Source organism: Indicator indicator, chromosome 18 (assembly GCF_027791375.1).
Source record: "Indicator indicator isolate 239-I01 chromosome 18, UM_Iind_1.1, whole genome shotgun sequence".
NCBI lineage: Eukaryota > Metazoa > Chordata > Aves > Piciformes > Indicatoridae > Indicator > Indicator indicator.
This window is the reverse complement of record NC_072027.1, coordinates 10257176-10283777: the sequence shown is the minus strand read 5'-3', so window position 1 is coordinate 10283777 and position 26602 is coordinate 10257176. Positions and strand designations below refer to the sequence as shown.

General features: G+C 37.0%; 1 protein-coding gene across 2 annotated transcripts in view; it reads left to right on the top strand.

Moving 5' to 3' along the window:
* GABRB2 (gamma-aminobutyric acid type A receptor subunit beta2) overlaps nt 1–26602 on the top strand; it is a 132370-nt gene that overhangs the window by 19062 nt on the left and 86706 nt on the right. For both annotated transcript variants that reach the window (XM_054388896.1, XM_054388895.1), the window contains exon 4: nt 25504–25724. In XM_054388896.1, coding sequence (XP_054244871.1) covers nt 25504–25724 — 221 coding nt within the window. The remainder of the gene's footprint in view (nt 1–25503; nt 25725–26602) is intronic.

Below are 26602 nucleotides of genomic sequence, written 5' to 3'. Positions count from 1 at the left end.
ACATGTAAAAGTAATTTAACAAACATGGCAGTCTTCATATCAGAGTTGTACAGTTTAGAAAATTCCATATTATTTTTAGGAGGCAGGGATGCTTTATTTATGGGTATAAATGCACTATTTCCTGTGTCCACCCTCTGGGCTGGACACTCTAGACACTGGAGGTCTCAACTTTGCGGATTCTTTTTGGAGACATCCAGCCTAAATGGCCACATTATGGATAAAATGACTGCAGTTGCCTGCAGTAGCATCTTATCTTCTTTTCTTAAATATATTGAAAAATGCACTGCTATTATTTTAGTCTTATCCCCTAAATAGAAAATACATCTGTGCTTTTAAAGTAATTCCAGTTTGTGGTTTAGGGGACTTTAATCATGTATATACACCATAAGTACGCCTTTAGAGCCTTTAAATTCAGATGAGGAAAGAATGCAGAAAGATAGATAAGAAAATCAAAACTGTAGGTGCCCTCACTTTGAGAAGTACCTTACTTTGTGTAGAATCCTATTTATGTCAGCTAAAATCTTCTCAGAAGTGAATTTTATCAAATTCTGATTTGAAGGTATAGCCACATATGTCTTACTCCTGTCTTACACGTTAATAATCCATACATAGCATTTTCAGTGAGCTAAGGAAGAGACTTGGAATAGTTTCTAGCCAACTGGCTTATCTTCAGTTACTGGGAGGTAAAAAAAAGATTTCACAGCTGGATATGTCCAGGTGAGCATGTTCAGGGCAACGTGCAGCTGACAAGTGATGTGATGGCAGACAGCAGACAATACCCATTAACAGTCCACACAAGGTTGAAACTACAGAAAATATTTGGCTTCTGTATTGTGGAAACCTCAGTATAACATACCTAACACAATCTCCAGGAAAGTTTTTGCTCTTCAAAGCTCTCTGGCTCTTTAGAGTTGTTACATAATTTCAGACTTCTACTCTTGGTGTTATTGTCACTCTCACTGGGAGACTGTTTAGGTCAGTCTGTGCTTTATGCCCCATATTTTTTCAGAGACCCAAGAGCTGTATGGAATCCTTATGCTGTGTGCTGGAGATGATGGGAACTGGATTTCACAGGAATTAATTCTCACCTCTCAGACCTGAATTACAGATTAAGAGTAGAGGTTGACAGAAGCTTATAGTATGTTTAAGTGCTTCACTTGAAAAGCTCAGTTTTGGGGCACAAAATTCAAACTACTTTTAGTGCAATTAAAAATCACTCATTTAGAAGGACATTGATTATCTGAAAAAGAGTGGTTCAAGAAAGCTTCAGTATCTCAATAATTGCCTTTTGGATGCAAGGCTTTATTAAAAAAAAGTAAAATCTACTCTCATAAGTACAGCAGACTTTTAGTAATGGAAAGGAGCTCCAGACCACAGCTGCATGCCATAATCCACTTCTGTGTGTCAGTGTTCACTGGTTCCATTTCATAAATAATTTTTAGGGTAGAAAATCTTGTATTTATTACCATACTTCATTTTTACATCTCAACAGAAATATTTTCTGAGAAATAAGAATGTAAACAGATGAGTCCCAAAGCTGTGAAATATCCATTTTACAGCAGCAGCCATTATCTTTTATGTCAGTTGTCGATGTTACTTAGCCAGTGTTTGATAGTCAGAAGAATGCTTTGTTTCTTAATTCTGCCTTTTTATGAGTCAGTAAAGTCAAGTGAACCAAGAGCTAAAGAAGTGAATGAAGTCGAACAAAATAATCTAAAATTAGTAACATCATCTTCTTGCTGTGAGCAATGTATAACTGATTCATAATGTGATGAGAGTAAGGAGATGGATCTCAGTTTTCAGTTGGCAATCTATTTTCTCTGCGTAATAATTGATCTTCCTGACCACGTTGACTGTGTTACCTTTCCATCCTTGAGTTTATTTGCACCTTTTGGAGATGAGAGTTTTTGCTGAATGTTGCTGAGTGTAATGAAAAGTGCATTTTTTGCATAGGTTATGATCTGAAATCTGTAAGAACCTTAGGAGGGTGCTTTGTTCTGGAGGGTGCTTTGTTCTGTAACAACCTTATCACTATGTGATCACCAACTGGGATGACCTCATGGTGAAAACGAAAAATTAGAAAGCAGTGGAATCATTAGGGCAAAGGGGTATAATGAAAAATGCTTATCTTTTCCTGCTTCCTTTCTTGTTCTGACAGATTTTTATTGTACTGATCTATCATACAGCTTTTTCGTTTGATTAATTCCTTTTTTCATTCCATTAATATCCAAATGTCAAAAATACCAAGGTCACAGGACCACAGGCAGTTTAAAAAAGTAGTGCCATTACGTGGGTGCCTCTGCACTCTGCCAAGTGTATTTTTGGTTTACAGTAGGATCATGATTAACAGATTCACAGACTGCATTGGGTTGGAAGGGACCCTCATCTTGTGCAACTCCCCTGCAGTGAGCAGGACACCTCCAACTAGATCAAGCTACCCAGGGCCGCATGAAATCTGATCTTGAATATCTCCAGGGATGGAGCCTCAACCATGTCCTTGGGCAGTCTGTTGCAGTATTATCCCACTCTCATTGTAGAGAACTTCTTCCTTATGTCCAGCCTAAATCAACCCTGCTCCAGTTTGAAACCATTAATGGCCTCTCATCCTGTCACTTCTAGCCCTTTTAAACCGTCCTTCCCCAGCCTTCCTGCAGGTCCCCTTCAGATACTGAAACATAGCTATAAGGTCTCCCCAGAGCTTACTTTTCTTCGGAATGAACAGCCCCAATTCTTTCAGCCTTTCTTCATAGGAGATGTGCTTCAGCTCTCTGATCATCTCTTCATGGTCCTCCTTTGGATCTGCTCCAGGAGGTCCATGACTCTCTTGTGTCGAGGGCCCCAGAGCTGGACATGTTACATGAGGTGAGGTCTTAACCAGAGCAGAGTACAGTGGCAGAATCACCTCTCTCAGCCATGCTTTTGATGCAACCCAGGATGCAAGTTGACTTCTGAGCTGCAAGTGCTCATTGTTGGCTTATCTCCAGCTTCTCATCCGAGAAGCCCTTTAATTAAAGGAAACAGTATCTTGCTTAAAGCAAGCTATGTTTTTAGAAAGCAAGTAAAATAATGATAAAATATGTTGTCTGCACATGTGGGGTTTTTTTATGTAATTCTTCTAGTTGTGAAATGCATAATGATATGTTTGGGCTGTTGCTGCTGCATACCTGGTAATGTAGAGGGAAAAAGATCCATAATTTCAAGTGGTCATTGTACAGAATATGGCAGAAGTTTGAAAATCAAATATTTGAATAATTATTGTGGCTTAAGATGAACATGTTACTCATAGAACACATCTCTGAAGATATCATTAAAATGTAACTTTTAATTGTTGTCTTACCCTGTAATGATTATTGACAGTGTAAGTAAGCTGGTGATCAGACAGAGGGTTTTAGGAGTGTCATTTGACTTGTAGTTGGCTAAGGTTTTGTGTCCACACATTATAATTTCTTTTTAAATTTATAGTTATGACAGTGTGGATTGATCCTAAGTAAGCAATTCTGTCACTTGCACTTGAGTGCACCTCAGGAGGTGGGCGCTGTCTGTGCTTTGGGCTTGTTTTGTGCTCTCTTTGTTTTTCTTAGAATGGGATCTGAAGCTTCTGATCCAGGATGTTAGGACTATCATAGCCCTAATCCATTATGAACAAATATTCCTAATGATTTACAAACTTGTTCATAAAACTTCTTGTTTGCATCATGTGCAGAATGTAATGCAGAAGTGGAAATTGCTACTTTTTTTTCATAAAACTGAAAGGAGAATTTTGTACTCCAGTGGTATCTATTAAGCTCTGGCTTAGTACATTAGTAATGTAGTATTTATCCAAACATAATCAGGTCAGATTTTTATGAGGAAGGTAAAAATTACCAAGAAAAATTTCACATAGCATTCTGGGAACAAAAAAGGTAGATAGATGATGGTTTTGCAATTACAAAACCAAACCAAAACAAACAGCACCGAAAAGAAAAAAATGTTATCAGCTATTTTATGGATTGGTCATTGGGGCTCTAATGTGGGATAATTAACTATATCTTATGTAAGGTAAATTATGCTTTCATTCTTCGGGTGCTACTAATGAAAGGTCCTTTAGGAAAACACATAATGAACTGTAGGATCAATTTTTAAGTCTATCTGGGGCTGTTTGCTGTAGCTACCACATTACCTTGTGCCACAGGGAGTATAAGGAAGCAAATAACAATCCTTTATTCAGACATCCATAAACACAAACATGCAGCACGTGCAATCTGAGTCAGCCTCCAGAGCATTAATGCTTCCTTTGTGTCTGCGGAGTTGAGTTTAAGAATCTATAGATTTTTGGCCAAATTTTAGTAAATTTTGGGTTGTCCTGGTTTTCTAACAATATACTTAGGCACTTTCCCCAGCAGGAAAATATAGCTTAATTTACAGAATGTCTTAGGTAGTTTATTCTTGATTACAATTAAACTTTGTAGAAGGCAGAGGAACTTCAGTGATGGTTAAAATTGATGTTTTAGTGGTTGGCAGTGATTTGGACCAAACAAGGAAGTGAGACTGTATAAAGAGAGTAGAGGATAAAAATGCCCTTGGCTTGGCTTACCCTTCCAAATTAAAAGTGAGAGAAATTTTAAAAAGGGCAAGGCTTTATGCTTTGGAGCTGCTTGAGAGGACCATTTTAAGCTTTTGTGTCACGTTGGCTCTACATGTACATGATTTCCTGGTCTGAACTCGATGGATGCTGATGATAAAAGTTACCTCTGAATGACTTCTTTTTATGGCTGGTTTTGCTTGTGAAAGACACAGTGCTTTTACTTACTGTGAAAATTCCCTGAGAAATTACTCATTAATCAAAAGAAAACAATAATGTAATATATAGAGTTATGTGAGATACAACAAAGTTTGAAGATTCTAAAACTATGTAAGCTATATAGTAGCATCCAATTTTAAATGTGACACCTATGGCAGATCATTAGAGGCAGCTGTATGATTGTTATACTAAGCAAAATAAAATATTGGATGCAAGCTTAGAAAAATCAACTTCCTTAAATTTTTACTATAGAGCTCCTCTTTTAGTTTCTGAAATGAATATGCTTATCATTAGAACAGTCTTGTTTGTCCTTCCAGTGACTGCATATGTATTTTGCTGTGGATATGCATGTATTTAAAGCTACTAAATTTCAAGTTATTTTTAGTAGTTAAAACGTGAAACAGATCTTTTGTTGTGCCTTTGTGTTCTCAAGTGCCTGATGTCTGGGCTACGAGTAAGTTTTATTTTTTACTATATTCAGCTGGACCACAGGGGAATCCTTGCTTCAGTTAGGAAATTGCTTTTCAGTTATGTTTTTCCATAAACTAATCATGGTTGAGTTTGCATTGCAATGCGGTGCTTATCCACTTTGTCAAGTTTGGCTTAGGAAACCAGCTCACCAGCTGTGAAGGAAGGAAACCAGCCAGTAGGCAATACTTCTTATATCTGGAGATGCTTGTTCAGCACTGGAAATACAGGGCTATGCACTGATACACAGAAAGTTTCAGGTGCTCCAGCTTGTATCTTCTGATACTGGAACCTCTGAAAAGCCTCTTGGGCACAGCTGCATCACTGGTCTGCAAGCCATCATGCGTATTAGGAGAGATGCTGTTGCCCTCTCACGTGTGTGCCATGAAGCAGACAACGTCACCGAGCAGACCACCTTCACTAGCAGTTGTTTGTGCAACGAGAATCAAGTTAGCACTGCTGTTAGTGAGGATCTTAACCTACATGGATCTGGGCTTCCTGGTGGACTTCCATTTTAATATGAAGAGTCTTTGTACTATATTAAAAAGTATTGTATAAGCACTTCTTTCTTCAGCAGCATTATCCAGCAGTTAGGGCAACTTCCTTGCTGCTTTATACATTTCAGAATGGCTGTTGCTGAGACAGCACTTTAGCTATGGTAGCTCTGTCCACTGTTGTAGTTGTATGATCTTAGTGAGAGCTGTGGACAGGCATCAAGGCAGTTGCCAACAAGCCCTGCCACCAGAGTTCTCTCTTCTTTGACACTAGACTGCCCCATAGCTCATCCCAAAATCTCCTTCCACCTGAAAAAAAATGAGAAGTGCCTGAAGTCCATGAATATGTAAAACCTTGCTCAAATCATCTGCTTTCCCCTCAGATGAAGGAGTATTGTAGGGCCTTGTTCATCTCAGTTCCTTGTTCGTCTCAGTGCAGAAATTCAGAAAACCAACATTTTTAAAGTAGTGATTGACTCATGCTCTGAGACTTTAAACAAATCTCAGGATTAAGTTACTACTGCTTTGAGGCCCCCACAGTGCTGGAGTGATGCATGAACAATGAGTCAAAAGAAAAGAGCAAACTACTGCTTTAGTTACCTGAAATCTTTGAAATGTGATGCCAACATGCCCTGCATGTCCCCTTTCTTGGCATACAGCATACCTCATTCTGAAGGTTGACAGGACACTAACCCTTCATGCTGCTGGTACAAAACACATCCAGGTTTTTACATGCTAGTGAATGGTTGCAAACCCAAGTAGAAAAGCATACCCCTCCTTTAAGGTCAGTATTTCTCCAGTTCTGCTTCTTGTCATTCTGCTGCTGTACTGTAAGGTGGGGCAAATCTTAGTATCTCTGTCTATGAAATTGCCATAAAATCAATATTATTTGTGACTTAGCTGAGGTTTCTGTGCTTGGATTAAAAGTTGCAGATGCTGCAGAATTCTATTGGGGGTCAGTTCAAATGCTGCACGTTCAGAGTAGTGAGTTTGAGCAACTATTGCTCTGTTGAAATAGCAGGTATCAGATGAAATGATCAAATCAACATACCCTATTCAGTATAATAGAAATGACATTTGTATTAGAATATTATCATAGGATTAATGTCCCTTGCTTTGCATGTAAATGGCTTAGCTGTGCCTTGGCATTTAATAGCAGCAGGAGACCATTATCCTCTAACAATACACTATTTATTGACATCTCTTAAGTAACACAGTATTACAGAAAGAAATTGTCTAGGCATAAGCGTTTTCTTCTACACAGAAAACAAAATGTAAATGTAAAGTTTATGTTAGTTTATGCAGCTAATTTCTGTTGATCTTCTGTGTTTTCTGTTCATTGAGATAGGATTATGAGCAGGGCCAGTTCTCCATTTTTTTTTTTTTTTTTTTTTTTAGTATAGAATAGAATCAAGAAGGCTGGAAGAGACCTCAAAGATCATCGAGTCCAACCTGTCACCCTAAACCTCATGACTATCTAAACCATGGCACCAAGTGCCGTGTCCAATCCCTTCTTGAACACCTCCAGGGATGGTGACCCCAGTACCTCCCTGGGCAGCCCATTCCAATGGCCAACCACTCTCTCTGTGAAGAACTTTCTCCTCACCTCCAGCCTAAACCTCCCCTGGCACAGCTTGAGACTGTGTCCTCTTGTTCTGGTGCTGGTTGCCTGGGAGAAGAGACCAAACCCCTCCTGGCTACAACCTCCCTTCAGGTAGTTGTAGACAGCAATGAGGTCTCCCCTGAGCCTCCTCTCCTCCAGGCTAAACAGTCCCAGCTCCCTCAGCCTCTCCTCATAGGGCTTGTGCTCAAGGCCTTTCCCCAGCCTCGTTGCCCTTCTCTGGACATGCTCCAGCAATTCAACATCTTGCCTAAACTGAGGGGCCCAGAACTGGACACAGTACTCAAGGTGTGGCCTAACCAGTGCTGTGTACAGGGGTACAATGACCTCCCTGCTCCTGCTGGCCACACTATTCCTGATGCAGGCCAGGATGCCATTGGCTCTCTTGGCCACCTGGGCACACTGCTGGCTCATGTTCAGGCGCCTGTCAACCAGTACCCCCAGGTCCCTTTCCATCTGGCTGCTCTCCAGCCACTCTGACCCCAGCCTGTAGCTCTGCATGGGGTTGTTGTGGCCAAAGTGCAGCACCCGGCACTTGGATTTGTTGAATGCCATCCTGTTGGACTCTGCCCATCTGTCCAGCCTGTCAAGGTCCCTCTGCAGAGCCCTTCTACCTTCTAACAGATCAACACCTGCTCCCAGCTTGGTGTCATCTGCAAATTTACTGATGATGGACTCAATCCCCTCATCCAGATCATCAATAAAGATATTGAACAGGATGGGGCCCAGCACTGATCCCTGGGGGACACCACTAGTGACAGGCTGCCAGCTGGATGTGGCACCATTCACCACCACTCTCTGGGCTCTGCCCTCCAGCCAGTTCCTAACCCAACGCAGAGTGCTGCTGTCCAAGCCACAGGCTGCCAGCTTGGCCAGGAGTTTGCTGTGGGGGACAGTGTCAAAGGCCTTGCTGAAGTCCAGGTAGACTACATCCACAGCCTTTCCTATGTCCACCAGGCGGGTCACCTGATCATAGAAGGAGATCAGGTTGGTGAGGCAGGACCTGCCCTTCCTAAATCCATGTTGGCTGGGCCTGATTCCTTGGCCATCCTTCAGGTGTGCAGTGATTGCCCCCAAGACAATCTGCTCCATGATTTTCCCTGGCACTGAGGTCAGGCTGACAGGCCTGTAGTTCCCAGGTTCTTCTGTCCGCCCCTTCTTGTGGATGGGTGTCACATTGGCCAGTTTCCAGTCTTCAGGGACCTCTCCAGTGAGCCAGGACTGGCGGAAAATGATGGAGAGAGGCTTGGCCAGCTCATTTGCCAGCTCTTTCAGCACCCTAGGATGAATCCCATCAGGTCCAGTAAAGATTCATCAGATCCAGTAAAAGATTCAAAAAACTTTTAAGCAGCTGACAGGTGAACCTAACTGCTGTAATTAACATTTTGGGCTAGATGTGCAGTAATGTGTAATAAAACCAGTTTGGCTCTGCCCATTTGGCTACAGAATCTTGTAAACTTGTGTTTGGTTTGTATGTTTCTGTAAGAGATTGTAAAATATCTCCGGTAAAACTGGCAATGCTGGGTCTCTGATGGCTGTATCAACAACTAAACAGATGGACACTTTATAAATACTTAAGCTAAGAATAATCCTGTAATATGTATCAGTCTGGAAGACAGATATGGGAATTGGAGAAATCTAAGGGAATCAAAGTCAACATACCTTTTCCTTGGAAATGCCAGGGGAAATTAATTCTGAAAACATTGTCCAGGTCTATGGAATAAACACTGGCTGCCTCTATGGGAAGAAAGATGGTATGAAATACAAACTGAAAGGTTGCATTAACCCCAAAAAGATGTCTGTCATGCTCAAGTTGGAAATCATATTGATGTTTTGAAACATTGCATGAAGATGGAGGAAAAAAAACCTAAGAACAAGTAAAAAGTTAAAAAATATATCATCTAGTTTTGCCAAATATTCTTCATAGGTGTGAAGCTACCAGCTGCTTTAGTGTTCAGTTTTTATGTATCAGTGACTATACAGCCAGTACAGTGGGGTTTAATAATATTTTTCTACAGTTAACACCTTTTGGTATAAAAGGATGCAAAAAATGGTTAGTCTTTGAAGAAGCAAGAGAACTCTCTTCTGTTAACATTTCCAAATGTGAAGTTTTGAATGCCATCTTCCACAGTTCTATATCAGGGTATGATCAAGAGGTACTGCAGTCTATGTGTAGGATAACCTGTCTCATCTAACAGGAAGGAAAGAAACATAGAAGGTTTGGACAAGGCCTTTAAAGGGCATTGAGTCCAACTGTGATCCAGCTACCATGGCTGCTAAACCAAGTCCTGAAGCACCACATCTACACCCTTGAACACCTCCAGGGATGGCAGCTCCACCACCAATGGATATTGTTGACATTAGAATGGAAAGGCACCTATTGTCTGCTGCTGAATGACCACAACAAACTGCCCAAGTCTTATTCTGCACCATCCATGCCTGCCAGAGCAAGGCTGGCTTTTGCACTATGTGTAGATAATGTGCCTTAATGTTAGAATGAACCCTTGACTGCGTAATAAAAGTGTTGGCCTGACTTAATGTAAACAAACAACACTGAAGGATCTGGGTAGCTGCATTTTTCATAATTACCTGTGTGTTTTGCATTATTTGTGATACTTTAAATATTGACTATATATGGAAAATGTTCACTTAATAGATTTCAAACCATATGCAGCAGTGTAAGTGTGGTTAGGATCATTGCTCTAACTTTAATTTTTCTTTAGAAGTGTACAGAAACTTTAGAAAAGCCTTTTGTCAGGGTTCCTTGCCACAAAGTGTGGTAACATCATCACCAATCTCATGCAGTTACATCTCACTTATCCTTCCCACATTATGTTCAGCTGACTGTAGGAAGTACATTGCCATGTGCTGTCAGTATGAAGTACCTTTAAAACTACAAATTAATGGAATTATTGTGATGTATGACATTTCTGATGGTGCCCAGAATTCTCGAGGTAGAAAGCTAAGACACATCACTGAAGGTCAGGAGAAGTGAAAAAGTTTTGCTCTTTCCCTTCTCTCTTAGTTGATTTCCTTTTCTCTTTTTGGTTAGGGGTCTCAATTCAGATAATTCTCTGCTGATTGTGTGATGGCATATTGTCCTGAGAAGAACATTTTTCCATAAACATTTGTTTCATAAGTAATTTTAACTAATGTCAAAATACTTATGAATCATCCTCTTACCACATACAAAAAAGAACTTTTAGTCTTCCATCTGCTTCTCCTTAATTTTCAGCCTTATTACACATGCAATTACAAATTTCCTCTTCTAAATAATTCACTGCACAGTTCATTTCACATAGAAGGTAAATGAATAAAAATTTGTTTTATTAAGCATTAGCCTGTCTGTTTTCTATGCATGGCTGGTAGCCAGGAATATTAGATTTCACCATCCAATTTTTAAAAGTGTGAGTTTTAGTGTTAATAATAGATAATATGTTATGGGTATTGTGTGAATTATCCAGTGGTTGGAAGCTGAATCCTCTTTTGCCAGATTTTACCCCTTCATTTTGTTGTCCATTCTGAGCAGAATGGCTAATTACACTGAACTGGGGTGAAGTTAAAAAGTTGCTACTGTGCTACAAATAAGCACAAGCTAATGAATGCACTGAGGTTTCCTTATCAGCTGGAAAGTTCTGGTGAGATTGCACTATTTTTGAACACAGGAGTTAAAAAATAAACACTAGCATCCCCCCACACCTCAAATCATCTGATACTGTTGGGAGTGGAAAGTTTTCTCTCAAAATCCAGGCTGTGATACTTCAAAGGGACTAAGTAGGGCTTTAGAAGTTATCAGCACATTACTTAGCAGTGGTTGATTTATAGTTCTTTGAAATATCTGACTGATGGCATGGGGGCTGTGTGGGGAAGAACTGTTTTGATGGGTTGTTCCTATTTCCATTATCATGAAGAGGGGTTCTGGGCTCCAAGTGGACATTGTTGCCTGATGTCCAGCTTTTCATCCACCAGAACTCCCAAGCCCTTTTTCTGTAAAGCTGCTTTCTATCACCTCATTTCCTAGCCTGTATTGATAATGAGGATTGTTCCAACCTAGTTGCAAGGACCCTGCACTTGGTCTTGTTGAACCTCGTGAGGTTCACCTGGGCGCAACTCTCCAGCTTGTCTGGGTCCTTCTGGATGATATCCTGTCCCTCTAGTATATCACCAGCACTGCTCAGCTTGGTGTCATCTGCAAACTTGCTGATGGTGTACTTAGTGAATTTAGTAGTTCAGTACTGTTTGTTGTAACTTCATTGGGCTAGAAGAGTAACATTTAACTAAATGCATGTGATGTGGTCATAGAAGTTGAGGTCTTTAGTATGGAGTTTTATGTTTCAGATTGTCACTCAAGCAGTTATTTACAATTACGTATCTTGATATAGCAGAGATAAATGCAGAGAAAAAGGTTTTTTTGTTAAGAAAAAATATATTGAAGAGTTCATGGCACTGTGGTTTGGTTGGTTGTTGGTTTTTTTTTTTTTTGTTGTTGTTGGTTTTTTTTTAACACCCCTCTATTCCTTTGACTCACATTACAGGAGTCCTATTCATGTAAACATTTAGCATAAACTTATACTAGGGAAGAAATGAATTAATATGCCAGTGAATTTACTTTTTAAAAAAAAAATTTTAAAGCCCCTTCTGAGTATTTACTTGGTAAAGTACTTTAAGCATCTTTGGAAAAGAACTGAGAAGTTGTGCTTAAACACTTAAAGCATTCGTCAAGAGTTACTTTCATGAAGTATTGATATGTATTTTTCTTCTGTTTGTGCAAAATGTTTGTTTTTTTCCTATTTCATTTAAAGAGTCTTTAAGTCTCAGGTTCTGAGAGCATCTTTAGTTGTAATTTTTCCCTGGATCAAGCAAGCAGATACTAAGATTGCTATTTCAGTAGTTCCTTAAGAAGTGTGTTTGAGAGCACATGCAGCATAACTGTAATTTGTTAATTATGAACTGCTGTAGATAATCATGTTGTGCCATAGGCCAGCCAAGGTGTAGCTTGGCTTTTTGAACACAGGAGATGTGAGGACATAATTTAAGAGGAGTATTTAATTGTAATATTTGGTGACATTAATAACAAGTTGTCTAATACAAGAAATTAAGCAATTAATTTAGGACCTACTTGTCTGAAAACGTTCATAGAACAGCTTAGGTTGGAAGGAAGCTTGAAGGATCAAACAGTGTTGCCTCCCTGTTCTTCCCTCTTCACCCACACTCAACCTCAAAGTTTTGCAACAGTTTTGTAGATAAGTCCATGAGTTAGAACATGAGTCTCTTTGCTTGGGTTATCAGGCATTGTTTTCTTTAGAGATACTAGTGCAATTACAATATGCATAATACACTCTAGGAAAGATACTGCAGAGCTTTGGAAAAGAAATATTATATCAATTAATGAAGCAGAAAGCAAATAATAAAGAATTTGTATTGGAATTATAGATCAAAACTTCAATTTGTATGCAAAAAGTAAGTGACAATAAATAAACCACTTTGAGTAAAATCTATAAAGACGTTTCCAGGAAGACTGTATAAGTGGTTGCTCTGAAATGCTGTTTAAAATTAATAGTTACTGTGTTTGGAAGAGTTTTACTTAACAGATTAGGATTGATTTAGGTACTGGGGTAGTAGTGCCATGAGGCAATATAAATATTTGTAATAGCAAGTTCTGTTGTACAGGATTTTCAAACATTGTATATTGCTGTCTGAAAACATCTGGTATATTCTCATATTTTAGATTTTAAGTTAACAGCAAAACCAAAACCAACCCACCAAAAAATTCAAGGTGTGTCACTTTTGTTGCAAAACAATGGTATTGATACTATCTCCTCATTAATAGGGCAGTACACGAGGGGTATTGCTCACAAATTTACTTCTTTTTCCCTTAGTTTTAATTAATTTTTTTTTTTTTTTTTTTAGTTCTTTCATAGCAGAGAAAGTATCAAACTTTTTAGTAGTTGGTTATGGTCTAGCTGGAATTAATAATAGTAATGATAATGTTAAAAACAACCCCGTCTGCAACAGAACATGGGGCTCCTTTCCAGTAGTGTTGGTATCTAATGCTAGATCTGTCATGTTTCCTTACAAATAGGAATCTCAGAATTTTCTTGTTTTGAGTGTGACTTTCTGGAGTCACAGAGTGTTGATAAGCAAAGCCCTGTAGGAACAAATTTATAGGGTGTAAGTAATGCTTAGGTTTTTGTGCTTGCTGTCTTGCTTACTTGATGGAAGGGACAAAAACAGGGAAGAAAATGAGATAATTTTGGTGAAACACTCTTTTTGACATGTTCATTACTGTAAGTTTTGTTGTTTTGTTTTGTTTTGTTTTTTTTTCAAATTGGAAAGAATTAAAGAGAAAATTTTAGAGTACTTCTATATAATTTGGATATGGTTAAGAAAGCATCTTAAAGAAGACTTTCTTTAAAAAATCCTAAATTTTAACTGGTGTGTAGCCATATAAGAACATGTTGTAAAGCATTTTTGTGAGTCTTGAGGGAAAACCCAATGCTGTTAGAAGAATGGATGTGTCATAAATCAAGCCAGTGAACTGATGTATAAATGCATTTCATGCATGAATCAACCAGCTACTAACTAGTAGATTTCAAATCAATGTGTTCTGCTTGCTGACTAACATGTAGTGTGCTCAAGCAGAAATAAAGTGTAAAGTACATGAGACTGTGGCTAGAAATATATGAGCTACTTGAGATTATGCTTTTTCTAACATGTGCCAAAGCTATGCATTTACTGCCATGGCTTAAAGTCTTAATAATTTGAAAGGTAAAACAAAACACTTCAGCTGCGGTCTTTCTGAATCTATTAAGACTAAAGTACCGAACAAATTTTTTTGTGGCGAAGGTATAATAAGAATTCAGAAATTCAGTGTTGCAAAATCATCAAGACTGAACAAGTTGTCAGGAGATAGATAGGTCAATATTCCCAGGACAATCAGAGTGGGGTCATCACAGAGCTTTTTGATTATTGTATGAATATGTGTGTTTGAATTGCTCAAAATGGATAATCTTAGCATCCAAATATATGAAACTGTATAACTGAATGGATCCAATATAAGTATGGAATTCAATATTTATTATGATGCTGTAATTTCTGCAGTGCAATGGGGAGAACAGTTGACAGTGAGCTTTAGTGGCTGGGAAGCAATTATGGGGTTTCCTTATCTGATTTTGGATTTGAAACGGGACAGAGATACAAACACAACTTAGAGGAAGTTGGTTTTATTGTGGAATTTTTTAATTTCATTCATTTGGGGGAAAATGCACCTTGATGAAGGTATCTGGTGTGTTTTTCATTGCAAAGCGTTCTATAGATCAGTTGGTGATATCTTTCATAAAAACTGCTATGGGGAGGCAGATTTTTGGTATTCTCCAGTCCAACTTTGTGAAACTGTTTTTAAGTGTTAGCTTCAGATCACTGCTCTTCGTCTGACTTCAGTATTCCAGCAGTAGGACTTTAAAATATATTTGGTATCTACTACTATGGAAGGAAAAGTTCATAATAGCTTTTTCATAACCTTAGAGCTTGAAACTCTTCCAAGTTACCTGGTGAATAAAAACATGTTTTGTCTAAATTCTGAAGAATGTTTAATGATCCCTGCTCCTGCAAGTCTGGTACTTGTTTCTCATTCCTGGATTAGTTTTCCACAACTTTACTAGATTCCTGTTTTTCTAATCCATATAGAAAGAAGGAAAAATCTCTCTTTTTCAAGATCCGTAAGAGCAGGTTAGATAAAGCCAGGAGGAATGTGGTCTGACCTCATAGCCAATCTTGCTTTGAGTGGGTTGGACTAGAGACCTCCTGAGGTCTCTTTTAGCCTGAGTTTTCCAGTGATCCTATGAAAATATTAGTATAGCATTGTCTCTTCAAAACCCAATATTAAGTTCCTGTTGATTTCTTGTAGGTAATCATTATCTTGTAGTTATCCTTAGCTTTCCAGAATCAGTCTGCAAGATAATTATGTTGTGCTGGATGTTGCAATATTTTTCCACATGATTTTTTTTCCTCCCCTTGGATTTTTCTCCTTAGAACATAATAATATTAATTTCTTTTTCATCTGAACACATCATTTTTTCTCTTTAAATTTATTCTCTTTTTTCTTCACTGAAGTGTTGGGCTGTCATGCAAATTGGACTTTCTGTCTGTTTCCACAGGCTTGTCATCACTGTAAAAGAAATGATATGTACTTATTTAAAATTGTCCTTTTCCTTTAGTGCTGGCACTGCCTGACATTTTTGAGAGCAACAGCCTGTCACATCTTGGGTTATAGGGGGGAGAACACTTAAAATACAGGAAAAGGCCTACGTGACATGACACGATTTCTTTTTTTCCATCCTCATAGTCTTTGCTCTTCAAACCCCATGAAATCTGTATGTAAGGTTAGAGGATTCAAGAGATGATTGGCTGAGGAAAGCAGCTAAATCAAGGGGTGTTTGGTCTATTCCCACAAGATTTATATGTAAACAGAGAAGAAACACATTAGTCTGAAGTGCAGTGTGTAGTCTCTGGTGTATTAGACCATGATGTATAAAATGCTTATAGGAATTTATCTGTGGGAGATTTTTACTCTCCAGAGTACATTGCTTCTTTCAAGACATCAGTTTGTCACTAACAGATTAATGAACCATTTTAGAGAACTTCTTGGAATCAGCAGACCAGAGAGACAAAGTGTTGCAGGATCTGTGGTGACAGTGTTTAACGGAAGGGAACTGCTGCTGGTGCTTCATATGTGAGTGGAAATGGCATTAAAATAAGTGGTAGATTACAGCTGAGTAGAACCATTTCCATTTGTGTTTCTGAAGTGGGTGCCTTTGATGAAAGCAAGTGAGGTATTTGAATTTATCATCTAACTTCTGGGTTGTATTTTTTATTTTATTTTATTTTATTTGAAAGGATAACCCCACCAAAATACCAAGAAAACCATCCTAGAAGTCTAGCGTGATTAGTAGTAGTGTATGAGAACGTGCATACATAGGCACAGAGAGAGAGAGGAAAAATAAATCAGGGTATGTTGTGCCCATGCCTGACACTTTTTATCTTGTAAATTTCTGTGAAGTGTCAAGAGCTCTTGGAGACTATGATAAGCTAATTAAATCAGTTAGTCTAACTTAATTTCAGTTATATTATACACTATTAAATGAAATGTTACATATTATGTAGTTTTTATAATTCTTAGAGAAACTCTAAATCTTAAAGGAAATGTTTTCCTCAGACTCCATTGTCTCTTGTGTCAGTACTGTCTATGAGATTGTTGTCTAATGTGTGGAAACATTGCTTTGCAAGCTGGTTGTACAGTTTGTTCTAAAATTTTAATTTATTATTGTTAAATATATCCTTAATGATTTAGTTGTAGAAGTGTTACAAATACAAAACTGTGTAACTGAATCTGTATCTTGCTAAAGGATATTCGAAATCAGAACAAAAAACCTGACATTGTTTAATGTCAAGAAGCACTGAAGCATGAATTAATGCTATCTGTATTATGTTATCAGACACTTTGTTTAGGGCAACATTTAGGAAAATGCTTTGGTTTCGTCCTCCTTTCCCATGCTAATATAAAAGGCTTTCATTGTCTGTTGACTACGTACTAATAGAAGTCACATTTTGAAAAACTAGAAGGTTGCCCAGCTGATGCCTTCTAAAATGTGAGTGAATACGTTAGTTTGAGTTTCTCGGCTCTCTGCTGAAAATATTGGCACAATATTGATTAATATTAATAGTTCATCTTTTCTATACTTGCAGTATGGCTATCTGAGATGTATTTGCCCTCTCAATCAAAAGAGCATTTTAATATTGGTCAATGTGATTTTGTTTATCTTAATCTCACAGATTTTTACATCACAAACAAAGCAAAAATTAGTAGGTTTCTCATCTGGTGAAAGAATTCGTAGGAGAAAAATCTTGAAGGCCTGAAAATTAATCTGAAAGCTACCTGAAGTGTTTTGGTATTCTGTAACATGGAGGGACTGTGATGTAGATTTGGCAAACAGAGGGTAGCAGTAATAGCAGAACCAGAAGAGCAGAATAGAAAATGACATGAGCGTATTTAGGAAAATGATGATGTACATATTTATGCTTTCTATAGTGCATTGGTTGTGGAAGTTATCTTGCAGAAACTTCTCCATTGCTGAGGAGACAGCTAGCTTTTTACCTGAAAGGAAGTACTAGCAAAATAATCTTAGCAGAACAAACTAAATATAGCAAAGTAAATTCCTTTGCCTATAAAAATGAACCAATAAAATATTCATGTAGCATTTTTCTTTTTTCAAGAAGTGCATCCTCAGGCAGCCCAATTAAATGGGATCACAGAAAGGACACATTTTTGTTAGAATGCTGCATTTCTCAACAGCACTAGTCATGCAAATTCTTTTTGAAGCTCAGATGATAATTTTTTTCTCTTTTCTTCAGCTCTATCCCTTAATGTTTTTACTATTAAAATTATACATTTTCATATATCAGCAGGCTGTGTCAAAGGGGAATTACTGTAGCTGTTCATGAGGGTTTAACAGGTTTCCTAATGGTCAACCATCATCTCTAGTGCCTTTATCTTTCAGCAAACTGTGGTGAATGTAAATAAACAACCTGTTCCAGTAGTAAAATGCTGAGTGCATCTTAAACTGTTTTATTCATATTAAGCCTCAGTTTCTATGGGACCAAAGCTTGCAATTGGGAATTTAGGGATTGTTAGGCACTCTTTTAGATGTGAAAAAGTAGATAGAGCAAGCTAGCTTATTAACAGAGATATTAATGGAACTTTGTCATTGGAGTCTCCTTGCCTTGATTTAGTGACATCTCCCTAATTGAAGGAAGCAATGCTCTATTTTAAAATAAATGAATCAACTCTAGGCACAATTAATAATTTCAAAGATGCTGCAAAATTCTTATCTTGAAAACAAGTATTATGTGTTGTAAATGGATGTCAATTCAAGTGTTAATTTTGTAAGTTGTTCAGAAATTGATTGCAGTGCTAGGGAGCAGGATTAACTTGGCAATTCTTTCCATTTCTAAAAGTATTCTTAAGGCTTTGTTTATATGTTGGCAACTTGGAAAACTATAAAGTGTCAGAAAAAAGAGCAGTCATCCAAGTATTATGCCAGTTCAATTCTTTCCTAAGCACAACTTGAGTTCTCATGTTTCAGCCAAGTTTAATCTCGCTATCAGCTACTATATTTTTATCCTGGATTATTTATTTATTTAAACATTAAAAGTATTAGTAAGCCACACAGGTTTCTGGTACGTCTTCCTGTTATTTTTTTGTTTCCTTTCCACCCCTCCCCCCCCCCCCCCCTTTTTTTTTTTTCCCTGTTTTTCTTTTGAGTCTGTTCTGCAAAGCAATACCTTAGGCCAGTGTCTGCTCTCGCCAAACTTTCCAATTGGGTCTTCATTTCTACTTAATCAACACTTATTTTCCACTCTATTTAAGAAGTTCTGGGTTGTTTTTTTTTTTTGTTTTGTTTAGTATTTGCAATACTGTTTTTTTACTCTTTTGCAATACTATTAATAGTAGACTACAGGAAGGGAAGCCTACTAATAAAAGCAATATAAATATGATTTCTGTTGTAGGTCTTTATCTTTTTTGAAGATCTGTAGGATTGTACAATTGCATAGGAAGTGAGCTGAGCTGTAAGAGCTATTTTCCCTTCTCTGGGAAAAGGCTTATGATACACAAGTAAATAAATACCTATAAATAAACTATTTTAATATTTCCTTTAGCTTAAAATATTCTATTTTACTTCAAAGACATATCTAAATAATAGTAGCACATAATTTTCTCTAAGGCAGAAAAACACCGTGTCCATCACTTCTCTTTAAACTAAGCATAGTGTACGTTTATTAATCTTTGTATTTGCATAATTCATCTGAGAATCCTGCAATGCTGTATAGGAACTTAGATCCTTTCAAATGTGAACAATCTGAAGGTATCAAGATACATGACTCTTAAGTAAGTAGCAGTTAAATTACATTTTTCAGTCCAGGATCACTTTAATAAATCTTCCTCTTATTATCAAGAGACAGCAAATAGGAGAGAGCTAAAAGACATGGAACCAGCTGCTTTTTGCCTGGAATGACATGTAGATTGCTGGCTTGGCAAAAGTGCAGTATCATGGTTCAGTCTGGGTGACTTGTCAGGAATTAAAATCAAGTGTCACAGTGCCTTGCTAAACTAATTGACATTACAGGAGACATATTGGCCATAACTGCTTTATTTCATTGCAGTGCATGAAATACAATGACACTGCATCTCAGTGCAATATATAAATCACCGTGTAGAAACAATATAAATATTGGCTGCTGTCAGTAGCTGTAAGGAGACAGAAATTCATGATCTTGTTGCTGAAACGGTAAGCAGTCTCTTACTACAGATTTCATACATCAGTAGTAAGAAGTTTTATGTCTAGGAGTCAAGCTCTCCTAACAGTCGTTTGGCTTTTATACACAAGTCTTTTGCTTGATTCAGGAATACTGTTTTTCTGAGAACTGTTGTAGGAGATAAACAGCCCAGCTTTGCTTCTTCGTTCATCTGAGAAATGAGAATTGCTGATGAATAATTCTGGGATGGGTGTTGCAGAACAATTGGTAAGCTTCCTTGTTGAGATATTTTTCCTTTTTGGAAGGATTGTAGACTTTTCTTAGGCTTTACATCATACAATTCCTGTCAAGAAAAATGACCTGGTAAGTTTTAGCAGACACGATTCACTAGAATTGTTTTATGGATTTGAAACAAGCTTGGGCAGTGGGATTCAATAGAGAGAGTTCAGTTTGAGCTCTGTGTAACCTTCTTGATGTCCTTTTTTTTTTTTTTTTTTTTTTTAGTAAAGATATACAGAGCATGAAAAATACTTTTTTGAAAGGGCATATGACAGAATGTATTTTTGACACTTTTTAGTATCATCCATACTTTCAGCAGTTCATTCTACTCTTATGTAAGTCGCTTTATAGCATCTCCAGTATTAACAGAGCAGACTTTTATATTAATTTCCTTGACATGATTGTGAGATAAGTAATTATGAATCAAACATTTTGTAGTGGCTGGTTTTAAATAAAATGAAGATTGAAAGGATTGTCAATCAGCACTTGAGGAAATGCATCACTTTTGAAATAATCTACTGAATCTCTTTTAGCTCGAAATGCTTAATTTTAGATTGTTTTATATTCTAGTTGAATAGTGAAATACATTGCATGCTTCTTGCTGTAGAAGAGGAGGGAGTCAAATTGACATTCACTCCTTTCTTCTTAAATATATAATAGCTTTTAAGGTAGCAAAATGTACTTTGCAGTGTTGACTTATACTTTTAATTATTTAAGTATGTTATCAACAGTCAGATTTTCAGATGTACATCATAAATCAATACAGTGTTCAGGCAAAATCTTCAGTTTCTAGCATTTTCAGAAGGAAATTGTTTAGTTTTAAAAATGCTGTTTTGGGAAACATGGTTTTACAAGTCAGGAATAACCAGGAAAGTGATGAGAAGTGAATGTAAGTCAAACCACAAATGAGTTTTCCTTTCATTAGTGATGAGTAGAGATAAATAGCTCCTTCATCTCTGTGCTGCTGTATGCTGTATTTATAATGGAAAGAATGCTTCCTCCACCTATTTTTTTTCTCCTTTGAAGTTTCCTGATTTCATTACTTCCAAACTGTTTCAGTATCTGTGTTACATCCCTCTTAGCACAAGTGTTGGCATACATTTTGAAGCTGCAATGTGAATCAGTTCTGTTTTGTGTAAAGTAGAAGAGCTATATTCTAAAAGCTTTTTTTCCCTCGCATTGGACCTTATCCTCATGCTTTGAAAAACATTTCATCTGGCATAATGTTTTGCATTAGTTTCCCACTGCTGTTGGAAACATTCATAAAATTTATTCCTTTTTTTGCCTTGATCCTTTATCCAATGCAAAGAGGACCAGCAATGCATAATTTCACAGTTACTGACCCATGGGTGGGTTTAGCTAAGGCCTGTGTTCTAATCTTTTAAGCTAATAACCGGTCCAAACTGCCATTTCTTTTGTGGCTTAAGAAAACTTTGAGAGTATTAATGAGATGAAAGAATATAAATAAGAGTGCCACTTTACAGATTTGATGTTTTTCTGTGCCCTATCTTCCCTTGGATCTTTGAGGTTGATAGTCATTAAATACCGGCTTGGCTGTCTGCAAGCATATGTATACATTTCCAGCAGCTAAAAGTGCTTGCAGAGAACCACTGTACATAGATAATGCTCAGAATAGGTTACTCATAAATATGCTAATGCTAATAAAATTGTTCATTACTTTTTTATCTATAAGAAATTTTGCATTAAATTTGTCTCGTATTTGCTGCTTTTCATTGTGTGAAGTGAAGAAGAGAGAACTGGGAAGCTGAACTTCTAACTGGTGAGAATAAGAGGAGGTATCTTTGATCAGGATAGAACTGGAGTAGCTGCCTGTTTGCTGCTGCCTGAATTTCTGCATCTAGACAGAATAAAACTTTATTATGTCAACACTATACAAGTGAAAATATTTGTGTGTTTACAGAAAATACATTTGCCTATACATATTCTAGGTTTTACTTGTAACTTTGCCTTTATTAATAAAATTTTATACAGCATTTCATGCTTCATGTGCTCAGGATAACAGACAAACCTCTTCATTTCCGTTTGTAGGATATGACATTTTGTATGCCTGTATTGTAAGTAGTCTGTACCTTTGTAGTGTATGTCTGATACACACAGGCATAGTCATCATGAGGTTTGGTTTCATATTTCTTTGAACTCATTGTAACTACTGCCTTGTGCTAGGCTTTTAAAATCAATTCACTCCTGTTCCATCTTCACACTTACACTAAACTTCTAACAGTTCCATCCTGTAAATTGAATAGGATGCTAAGGACTTAAATTAAAATCATAATTAACAAGCCAATTCTATTCCTCTCCTTGTGTGCTTGTCTTCCTAAAGAGATAAAATACTTGCATGCTTGTTTTGATATTAATCCTTCAAATAGAGCAGAGTTCCCATATTTAATGTGATTTTAACAGCCTTTTTTTCTTTTATTTCTGATAGATGAGAATGCTCTTAATCCCAAAGTATAAAGTGTTTTGGGATACTTGAGGGACATTTTGTATGTGCATATCGTCTTTCGGAATTACTGTTTCATTGGGGATTTTGAAAACAGATGCATCACTCCTTTCTAAGGAACGCATTGCAACTTATTTCCCAGGTTTTTTGTTGTAGGGTTTTGGCCTTTTTGCTGTTGTTCTTGCTGTTCTTTGTTTTTTTGTTTGTTTGTTTGGGGTTTTGGGGGGGGTTTATTCTAGCTAATCACTTATACTTTGAAATAGATAGCTTGGGCCACATTTATTTTTTCATAATTTTTAAAATACCCACCTAAATTCAAAAGCTTGTGAGGGTTTTATGAAAAAAAAATATTTAAGGTGTCCTGATTTGACTATGATAAACTCCAATCACATCTGAAAACTAGGACTAACAGATGACAACTAATTTTTAGTTGGAACACCAGATCTGTTTCTGGAACAGTGTGTTTGGTTCTGAACTCCAGCCTGGTGACTTGGCATTTCTTTTGGGTATACCAGTGCTCCAACTTTACAGTTTTATGTAATTCATTTCCATGCATTGAAACATGTATGCTTAGTTTTCTTCCTCCTATTCTTTTCCTCTTTTACTGAGGTGTAAAGAGGGAAGCATGTTCTATATATATATGCTATATATTAATACATGCAGATTAGTCCTTAAAATAGGAATAAAATGCAACAGTCAAAGGATAATAGAGGAGCAGCTGCTACAGCTCATCTACTGTATGTTGTGATCTATTAGTATAATGAAAACGAATGCACTTTTGTTATGGAAATATATTACTGAACATTTTATGGTATCTGGTTATGAATCAAACACTGCAGAACTGTGGTAGCATAACAGTAAAATTCCTTACATGTAGGTGGAATGTTCTTGAAAGCAGACTGTCATACGCATCCTGAGGAGGTGGGGAGGAGATTTCAGATCATTAAAATTGATCAGATTAGAATAGTTAAGGGAAATTAGAATAGGGGATTAGAATAGGTGAAATATATTTGGTAGTAAAATAATTGAAAACACTTATTTGGTGTTTACCTACTTGCAACTTTGCAGTTTTGCTCATTTTTGTGACACTCTACTAAAGCTGAGCATCTTTCTGTGTTTGGGCTGGGTGTGCCTGCTTCCATTAGCAGTTGCGGCTCTGGCCTGAAGGCTTAGAACGTGACGCTGATTAACCTTTAACCACTGCAAACAGGAGGGATGAAAGGATGACATTACCAGTCTGGTTTTCTGTTGACAGATAGCAGAGGTGTTCCAGCCCTCAGACCATCTTTGTGGCCCTCTTCTGGATTTGTTCCAACAGTTCTGTGTCCTTCTTATGATGAGGAGGTTGGAGTAGATGATGTCTAAGGTCCCTTCCAAGCTAAGCCATTGTGTTATCTATGATCTCTCTCAGCTACAGTAAAAACTGAAGAGGCATTTGAAGCTTATGTATGTGGACAGGGAAAGATGCATGAAAACTAAGGGTGTTTCCAGCATGGAAGTACAGGTCTGTGTAAAAAAACAAACCAAAACAAAACCCAAACTGATTCATCTGAGCACACACTCTTCTGCAGAAGAGGCAGGGTCAGTGAGTTTCTATGTGCTGTGTCACTGCTTAGAGAACTCTGCTGGGATAGCTGTAGTTGTCACAGGCCTTTCTTAATGCACGGTTTTAAGGGTGGACCATATACAATTTAAAGTGAATAATAACATCCACATACAAAATTTCAGTAATAAAAGAAAAATGTATTTCTGCGTACTCAGAAACAGTAATAAAAATGTAATTTCAATAGCTGTGTTACCTTCAAAATATAAAGTAGCTAATGAGAACCAATATTACAATTTATGCAGTAAAATGTTCACATTTTGCATCCTTTGCTCTGTTCTGCAGTGCTAGAAATTGATTTGTGAGGTAGTTAATTATTTATTCATTAATAGTTAATTATTTGTTCGAAGTTCGGTGGGCTTTCATGTTTTCAGTGCCTCGGACTGATTCATAGACACAGATTTACATGCTGTCATGTGGCTGAATCCTGTGGTTACTGATAATCACAGCAGCTTTTGTTGACTTTCTCTTGAAATCAATCTTTTGTAAGCTAACAGGTCTCACTGTTTAATGAAGTCTGTGTTAAGTGCAAAATCTCAATCAAAATAGTTGGAGGACAGATTATGATTTCTGCAGGACAAACAAAACAAATATTGTTTTTAGCATCTTCCTTCTTTCACAATTCAGATGTGTTTTATAGTCCTTGACCCAGTGATTTGTAATCAGATATACAGTGCAGATGTGCATCGTATATGGAGGCTTTTAAATATGGGCTAATAGATAATGAATATTCTGCTTCTGTATAACAGGTCTTACAAAAATGTAAGATTTGTGATTTTTCTCTGAACCACTGAAAGATCAAAACATCCCCCGAGTACAGCACCAAGGCAAAGCAAGACTTGTAATACTGCAGATATTTACCCAGATGCTTAATTGCGCACTCTGAATTGTTCCATTGAAGTAACCAGAGTTACTTCATCTGTAAAATTAAGTAGAAGACTAAGACTCTGTAGCATAGAAACCTCAGAGACTTCCCATTGATTTCAGTGCCCAGGGGAAAGTTAACAGACTTTGAAGAGATTTTAATTTATACAAGTGTTTGGGTGGTAACTGTAACTTCAGAGATAGAAGGCGTGATCCTGAGCTGTACTGAATACAGTGAGGACCATAAGATGAAATTCGCATTTGTGAATGTTCCTGTTCCCAAGAACTCCCAGGCTTTTAAAGTGCTACAGAAATTGAAGTCTGTTCAATGACAAACAATTTTTTTCCATTTTATTTTTAAGTATTGAAATGAGAATTCTCAAGTCATTCACAACGTGTAAATACTCCATCTTTTCCGTGTTCTCATTTCTATTATTAAGTATACACAAAATGTTCAGTACTGTAAAAATAAATAACTACTTAAGAAAATTCTGAACAGAAATGTTTGTCTTTAAGAACAGTTGCAATGAATAAATGTGCATTTGCCTTTTTTTTTTTTTTGCATATTTTTGCAATCTGTTTCAATGCAAACTTCTTTTTTTGTTGTTTTTATAATCACAGGACTATACCTTGACCATGTACTTTCAGCAAGCATGGAGAGATAAGAGGCTGTCATATAATGTAATACCTCTAAACCTAACTCTGGACAACAGAGTAGCTGATCAGCTGTGGGTTCCTGATACTTATTTTCTGAATGACAAGAAGTCCTTTGTACATGGTGTCACTGTGAAGAACAGAATGATCCGTTTGCATCCGGATGGGACAGTCCTTTATGGGCTCAGGTCAGTATGAACCATTTCTAGCTCTTCCATCTTTTATTTTTAGCCCTTTAATCCTGGCTTCAAATGATGCTATTCTTTTTGTTGCTGTATTATATGTAAGTGATAATATTCCTGAAACAATTTTAACTCAAGTCTTCTAAGAATGGATAAAGATGTTTTTAACCTTTTTTATTTTAATAAATTTTGGAGATAAACTGCTATTTTTAGTACAGTTCAGACAGTTCTATTAAGCACAGATAAGATTGTAAATACTATTTTAAACACCCATTCTGGATTAAAAGCTAGTTTTAGAACTGCTTCCTCAAGGGAACAGAAATAAGAAATACAAAGTGAGGATTAGAGCAAAAAAAGGAGAATGAATAGGACAGCTGAATCGATAGTTTAACTGAATGATGCATTTAAAAAATGTTTTTTATTCAATATTCGATCAGTTGGTATGCTACCCAGATGCATTAGGTTTCTGATTTCACTAAGATGAGGCATGACTTGAAATGTTCTTCAGGCTGATGTTGTTACTGTGTGTAAACATATAGAGAGTTGTGACTGGAGAAATCAACATAAGAACATCATTCATGAGAACTTCTTAAATCTGGGAGGAAAATGTCTGTTTAGCAGTGTTAATGAAAAAATAATTTTAAAAAATAATTGTTTAAATACATTCCTACAAAAGACAACTGACAGTATGGTGTGAGTAGATAACAAAATAGAAAGAAAGCATTGGCTGCTTTAGAGGAAACAGAAGTGACAGCTGTAGACCTTAAATCTAGAATGTCTCTTATTTTCGCATGGAGAACCATATACAATAATAATTGTTGGTAAGCTAATTCTTGAAACTTTTGTTAGGCTGTGTCTTTCATTTTCGGTGAGATTTTTGTGTT